We start from the raw sequence: 7,500 nt of genomic DNA on the forward strand, positions 1-7,500 counted from the left end.
TTTTCCTTGTGCTTTTGTTGTTTTTATTGCTTTGCTGTTGTGTGGGTTTGTTATAATTTGAGTATTTAGATGTTTGTTATATTTTCAATACGCCATGATGGTAACTATGTGTTTAGACTCTGTGGGTTAAATGTAGCTTAGTGAAAATGTCAGATAACTGATATCAACATTCCAAAAGGACTTTATTGAATCTATCCATCCCTCCTATCCACCTTACATATGCTTTACCTTACCCACTGTCCACCCATTCCTACCCATTCCTCCCCACCGACTTCACCCATTCCTTACCCACTATCCACTCACCTATCCACCCTTTTGACCCACCTCTCCTACGCACCTTATCCATTCCTTACCCACAATATACTCACTCATCCACCTTTTCCTTTCCATTCCTCCCCACCTCACACATCCACGCCCATCCAATCTTCACCCACAACCCACACATTTATCCGTTCCTTTCCCACCCACTTCACCCATTCCTTGCCCACAACCCACCCCTTCCTACCCATCTCTCACCCACTCCCCACACACCTCATCCATCCAACCCCCCACCCCCTCACCCATTCATCACCCCCACCCACCCACCTCACCCACCCCCTCACCCACTCCCTACCTATCTCAACCATCCACCACCCACCTCCCCCACCCTCCACCCACCTCACCCACCCCCTTACCCATCCCTCACCCGCCCCCCACCCACCCCCTCACCCACCCCCACCCACCCTCCTCACCCACCCCCCACCCACCCTTTCACCCACTCCCCACCTCACTCACCCCTTCACCCATCTCTCCCACCTCCCTCACCCATCTCTCCCACCTCCCTCACCCATCCCCCCTACCCCACCTTACCCATCCCCCCTACCCCACCTCACCCACCCACCTCACCCATCTCTCCCACCTCCCTCACCCACCCCTTCACCCATCTCTCCCACCTCCCTCACCCATCCCCCCTACCCCACCTCACCCACTCCCCACCTCCCTCACCCATCCCCCCTACCCCACCTCACCCACCCCTTCACCCACCTCACCCATCTCTCCCACCTCCCTCACCCATCTCTCCCACCTCCCTCACCCATCCCCCCTACCCCACCTCATCCACCCCTTCTCCCACTCCCCACCTCCCTCACCCATCCCCCCTAGCCCACCTCACCCACCCCTTCACCCACTCCCCACCTCCCTCACCCATCCCCCCTACCCCACCTCACCCATCTCTCCCACCTCACTCACCCACCCCTTCACCCACCCCCACCTCACTCACCCACCTCGTCAGATTCTCCACCTTGACATCCGGGTCATCCGTCATCTTCATCCGGCCGTAGTACACACGGTGCTCAAACCCGTCGACGTGGGTCCCGGATGACCCCGCGTGGAGGGTGCGGCTGACCTCGGGCGAAACCAGGTCACGCCCGCGCTGGGAGTCCGCCCGCATGAGCCAGAAGTCCCAGTCGCCCACCTGGGGGATTGGGGGAGGATTAGGGGCGGGAGAACAGGCGTGGAACAGCCCCTGTGGGATTGGGGGGGAGGATTAGGGGCGGGAGAACAGACGTGAAGAGCCCCTGGGGGATTGGGGGAGGATTAGGGGCGGGAGAACAGGTGTGAATAGCCCCTGTGGGATGGGGGGGGGAGGATTAGGGGCGGGAGAACAGGTGTGAAGAGCCCCTGGGGGATTGGGGGAGGATTAGGGGCGGGAGAACAGGTGTGTTCTTAGGCAGAAATAAGAGAAGATAGTAAGCTAGAATAGAAGATAAAGAGTGAGAAATAGGGACTGGAGGATTGGAGGATTAGGGATCTGCAAGGAGGTCGAAATGGTTGGGGAGGCGAAGGGGGAGTGGGGAGAGGGAGATAAAGAGGGAGAAAGGAGAGAAATGGGGGATAGTGTAAGTAGAAATGGTTGGGGGGGGGAAGGGGGAGTGAGGAGAGGGAGATAAAGAGGAAGAAGGGGAAATAGAGGATAAAGAGGAGGCAGAAATGGTTGGGGGAGACGAAGGAGGAGTGGGGAGAGAGAGATAAAGAGGGAGAAAGGGGAAGTGGAGGATAAAAAGGAGGATGAAATGGTTGGGGAAGTGAAGGGGGAGTGGGGAAAAGGAGATAAAGAGGTAGAAGAGAAAGGAGAGAAATGGAGGATAAAGAAAAGCGGAAATGGTTGGGGAGGCGAAGGGGGAGTGGAGAGAGGGAGATAACGAGCTAGAAGAGAAAGGATAGAAATGGAGGATGAAGAAGAGGCAGAAATGGTTGGGGAGGCGAAAAGGGAGTGACGAGAGGGAGATAAAGAGGGAGAAGAGAACTAGATGATAAAGAGAAGATAGAAACGGAGAAGGCTAAGGAGGAGGAATTGCGGAATAAGGAGGAAGTAAAAGAGTAGAAGGAAGATGAGGACGGGAAGGAGATGAAGGAAATGAAGAAGGAGGAAGATAATAAAGAGGAGAGAGAGGAAATGGTAGATAAGAAGAAAGTAAATGAACGAAAAAAGAAGAAGCGGATAAGGAAAAAATATACTATGGAGAGGAGGAACAAATTTAGAAAATGCCGGAAGAGAAGAAAGAGGTAGAAGAACAAGAAGGAAGAGGAGAACCAGGAGTAAGGAAGGAACGGGAGGAAGACAAAGCAAGGAAGAAGGGAATGATAAGAGAAGTGAATAGGAATAGACCACGAAAGACTGGGTGGACACACACACACACACACACACACACACACACACACACACACACACACACACACACACACACACACACACACACACACACACACACACATATATATATATATATATATATATATATATATATATATATATATATATATATATATATATATATATATATATAACCATGGATAATCAGGAGAGACAGAAGAGAAGGAAGGAATAACGAAATAAGAGAAGATACTAAAAGAGGAAGTTAGAGTAGAAGAAGAATAACAAAAAATAAGGAATAGATGCAAAAAAGAACTAAAGTATTTTCGATGGAAGAAACAAAAAAATCAGGAAAATTTAATATCACGTGTATACATTGGAACTTTGTAAGAGTATAACCATAAGAACCGTTTAACCTTTTAGAAAATGAACGAAAACCACAAGAATTACAAGAATATAACTTAACTTCATCAGAGCATAACAGTGATGACCGTAAGAATTGTAAGAATATAACATATAATCATGCAATTTTACTGAAATATATTTAACAAAACACAAAGTTATTGACAACAATTATAAGGATATAATAGAACACCATACAAATCATTTTGAAATAATCGTAAGATTAGTGTAAATAACTAATTTTACTTAGTCTTAAGCAGACCACATTCTTTGATCTAACTTATTTTCTCCAAATCGCCAGTATAAGTCTGTCCGATCCTATGGGTTTTTTTTAGATTTAAACTAGTCCTACCTAATCCTAACTAATCCTACATAGTCCTATCCAATTCACTACTCAAATCTACCTAATCTTCCCACACTAAGTCATCCTACCCAATCTAACCCAACCCGTCCCAATCTTATTCAGTCCTACCTAACCCTATCCAATCCAACTACCCAACCCTACCGAATCCTAAACAGACCTACCCAACCCAACCTGATCCAACCTAACCTAACCCACCCTCCACCCCACCCCCCTCCCACCCTCCCCCACTTCCCCACTCCACCCCAACCCCACCGCACCCCAACCGAATCCTAAACAGTCCTACTCAACCCAACCTGATCCAACCTAACCTAACCCACCCTCCACCCCACCCACCACCCCCTCCACCCCACCCACCACCCCCTCCACCCTCCCCACCCCCAACCTACCCCGTAAGGAATCCATCCCAGCACGGCCTGCAGCGCGTACGCCCTCCCGACCATCCACCCAACCCACCACCCCTCCCACCTCCCCCTCCCACACCCCACCTACCACCAACCACCCCACCCACCACCCCTCCAAAGCCCCTCCAACGACCACCCCCTCCACCCCAACCCCCACCCCCCAACCTACCTCCCGTAAGGGAATCCATCCCAGGCACGGGCCTGCAGCGGGCGTACGCCCTCTCGGACCATCCACCCACCCACCACCCCCCCTCCACCCTACTCTCCCCCACCCACCACCCCCTCTCCATCCCAGCACTGCCTGCAGCGCGTACGCGCTCCGGACCATCCACCCTACCCCACCCCACCCCACCCCACAACCTACCCCGTAAGGAATCCATCCCAGCACGGCCTGCAGCGCGTACGCCCTCCGGACCATCCACCCGTACATGGGGAAGGCCTCCGAGCGAAGGACCTTCGTCGGATCAGAGGCCACGCCGGGAAGGCTGTTGCTGTTGAAGGCGTTGACGCAGTAGACGCTCGGGTCGCGGTCCAGGAGCCAGGACGTCTGGTGGAAGAAGCTGTAGGGGGGGGGGAGAGGGGGGAGAGGGAGGGTGTGGGAGAGGGAAGGGGGGAAGGGGAGGAGGGAGGGAAGGGGAGGGGAGAGAGGGAGGGAGAGGGAGGGAGGGGAAGGGAGATGAAAGAGGGAGGGGAAGGGGAGTGGAGAGAGGGGGGGAGGGGGTAGGGAGTGGAGGGAGAGTGGAGGGAAGAGGGGAGGAGGGAGGGGTAGGGGAGAGGAGGGAGGGAGGGGAGATGGAGAGGGGAGGTGGAGAGGGGGAGGGGAGTGGAGAGGGAGGAGGGATGAAGGGGGGAAGGGAGGGAGGGGAAGTGTAGAGGGAGGGAAAGGGGGGAGAGAGGGAGAGGGGAGTGGAGAGCGGGGAGGGGGAGAGAGGAGTGTAGAGTGGGGAGGGGGAGAATAATGAATGAATAATATATTACAGTATGAGAATGCTACAAGTCCCCACCTAATACCTATCTTTATCTGTATTTTTTTTTCTTTTTTATCCAATAAACTATAGAAAAAATAATAATGTATTACAGTATCAGAAGGAGACAAGCCCAAACCTAATACCTATCTTTATCTGTATTTTTTTTTTTTTTTTCATTTAATAAACTATATATAGAGAAAAATAATAATGTATTACAGTATCAGAATAAGACAAGCCCCCATCTAGTACCTTTATCCATTTGTATATATATATATATATATATATATATATATATATATATATATATATATATATATATATATATATATATATATATATATATATCCTTTTTTTTTTTTGATAAATAAACTAGAAAGAAAATAATAATATTTTTATGAGAATAAGACAAGCCCAACCTAATAATACGTAATCTGTAATTCTTTTTTTTTCATTTAATAAAGTAGAGAGAGAAAAAAAATAATAATACATTACAGTATCAGAATTCAGAATGTCCTAATGCAAGCGCCCCTCCCCCTCCACTCTCAACACATCACATGCCAACAGCAAGTCAAGTCTTGAGAAGAATCGCTCTATCTCAGCGATCCTGGGAACTGCGCGAAGACGGTGTAGAGGGCGAAGCGTACGTTGGCGTTCGTGCGTTCGTTGCGCGAGCCGACGGGCGTGTGCACGACGGCTTCCACGCCCAAGACCTCCGCCAAAGCCAGGGTCTCCGCGTGGACGCCGTCGACGACCACGACTACGCCGGTTTCGGACGCGCCGCGGACGGTGAAGAGGTTTCGGATGAGTCTGGAGGGAGAGAGGGGGAGGGAGAGAGGGAGAGGAGGTAGGGGAGAGGGAGGAGGGCAGGAGGGAGAGAGAGGGGGAGGGGGAGGGAGAGAGGGAGAGAGGGGGAGGGGGAGGGAGGAGGGGAGGGGGAGGGAGAGAGGGAGAGGGGGTAGGGGAGAGGGAGAAAGGGGTTAGAATGTTGTTGGGGTTGGTGAGAGTGTGCAAATGTGAGAAATGAGACGGGTAAGGGGTGAGAAGGGAAGGAGAGAGAGAGAGAGAGAGAGAGAGAGAGAGAGAGAGAGAGAGAGAGAGAGAGATATGATGAGAGAGAGAGAGGAGAGAGAGAGAGAGAGAGAGAGAGAGAAACGGAGAAACAGAAACAGAGAGACAGGCAGACAAACAGAAACAAACAAGCACAGAAACCCAAACACGCAAACAGACATCTAACTTCACAAAAAAAATGAAAGAAATAACACCAATAAGTAAGACAATTTCACACAAACACTAATAAAGACGAACACCACACAAAACACGTCCCTTTTAACTTACCTAAAAAGATGTCTGGGCTTATTAGCTGTCACGACAACCACCGGAATGTGCTCCTTCCTCTCACTCAGTTTAGCCTGTCATATACCAGTCAAATAAATATTCTAGACGTTTAACAAATATATAATAATTAATCTTCATAACGTTACATGTTATAGTTTTTCGTATACCATGAGGATAATCAATATTCTAGACATGTCATAGATATATATCATTTTTTTTATAAAGGTATAAGTTGCATGTTATAGCTTTTCTTATACTATGTGGATAATCAACATTCTAGACATATAGATATACATCAATTTTCATAATGTTACGAGTTGTATATTAGTGTAATCTTTTTATACTGTGGAATAACTTATTGATATTATTATTACCAGTGTGGAAGAGCAAAAAAAAATAATGTTATGTATCTGAATATTTCATTCTATCTACATTCTGTCATTATCAGCGTGAAAGGGCGTTATGCATAAAATCAATGTTTTATATCCAAATATATCACTCTTTTTACAGGCAACAAACGCATACAATACCTCTATGACATGAATAAATGTATTAGGGTATTGTATCAATCTATTGTGCTAGATTCACTTCCCACACAACGGATAATGATTTAGAAATATTGATATGGAAATTTTTCACATTGCAATGTAATCAAACCTGTATTAGAAATTTGGAAAATATTTGCATCATTTTTTTTTTTTTTTTTTTATTCTATCAAACTGATGGGTTAATGCAACTCGGAATGCAGATAGCGCGTGTGTTTATAAAATGTGTGATTCGCTGAATATGACAAAATATTTATCAGTAGTATGATATGGAAGTTAAAGATTTTCAGATTATCATCCTATTCATTATCAAAATCATTAACAATTATCGTCACCGTTAATTTACCATCATCATTCTCAAAGCAAAACCAACACATCCCAAAAACTGACCTGTTTTGACCTGACGTCAGAGGTGAAAGGGTCATGACACGAACACAGGTCACCGTAGCCTTCGTAGAGTTCGCAAAATTTCGCTTGAGTTTGCATTTTTTCTTCTTCATACCAGTCGCATCGTCTGCCTAGGGGGGGGGGGGTACGAGAGGGGGGAGGAGAAAGGTGGCTGTAAAATCTTTGGTGAAGAATTTATCTTTACATCTGTTATCCATGCTTGTTTACATTCGCATGCACTATACAGATGTATGGTTCTGTGTGTGCCTCTGGGTGACACATAAACACAAACATACATACAGAGAGAGAGACAGAGATATAAAGAGAGAGAGAGAGAGAGAAAGAGAGAGAGAGAAAGAGAGAGAGAGATAAAGAGAGAGAGAGAGAGAGAGAGAGAGAGAGAGAGAGAGAGAGAGATGGGACAGACAGACAGACATGAAAAAAGGAAGCGAGAGAGCAACATCCT

General features: G+C 47.7%; 2 protein-coding genes across 2 annotated transcripts in view; both read right to left on the reverse strand.

The window, feature by feature from the left end:
* LOC113820180 (protein O-linked-mannose beta-1,2-N-acetylglucosaminyltransferase 1) overlaps positions 1 to 5,009 on the reverse strand; it is a 9,525-nt gene extending 4,516 nt beyond the window's left edge. Inside the window, exons 1-3 of the mRNA XM_070114881.1 lie at positions 4,984 to 5,009; positions 4,164 to 4,359; positions 1,263 to 1,453 (exon numbers count right to left, since the gene is read on the reverse strand). Coding sequence (XP_069970982.1) covers positions 1,263 to 1,453; positions 4,164 to 4,359; positions 4,984 to 5,009 — 413 coding nt within the window. The remainder of the gene's footprint in view (positions 1 to 1,262; positions 1,454 to 4,163; positions 4,360 to 4,983) is intronic.
* Positions 5,010 to 5,357: 348 nt separating this feature from the next.
* Positions 5,358 to 7,500, reverse strand: part of LOC113820181 (protein O-linked-mannose beta-1,2-N-acetylglucosaminyltransferase 1) — an 11,712-nt gene continuing 9,569 nt past the window's right edge. The window contains exons 6-8 of the mRNA XM_070114882.1: positions 7,038 to 7,165; positions 6,103 to 6,176; positions 5,358 to 5,574 (exon numbers count right to left, since the gene is read on the reverse strand). Coding sequence (XP_069970983.1) covers positions 5,358 to 5,574; positions 6,103 to 6,176; positions 7,038 to 7,165 — 419 coding nt within the window. The remainder of the gene's footprint in view (positions 5,575 to 6,102; positions 6,177 to 7,037; positions 7,166 to 7,500) is intronic.

The sequence above is a fragment of the Penaeus vannamei genome, chromosome 36 (assembly GCF_042767895.1).
Source record: "Penaeus vannamei isolate JL-2024 chromosome 36, ASM4276789v1, whole genome shotgun sequence".
NCBI lineage: Eukaryota > Metazoa > Arthropoda > Malacostraca > Decapoda > Penaeidae > Penaeus > Penaeus vannamei.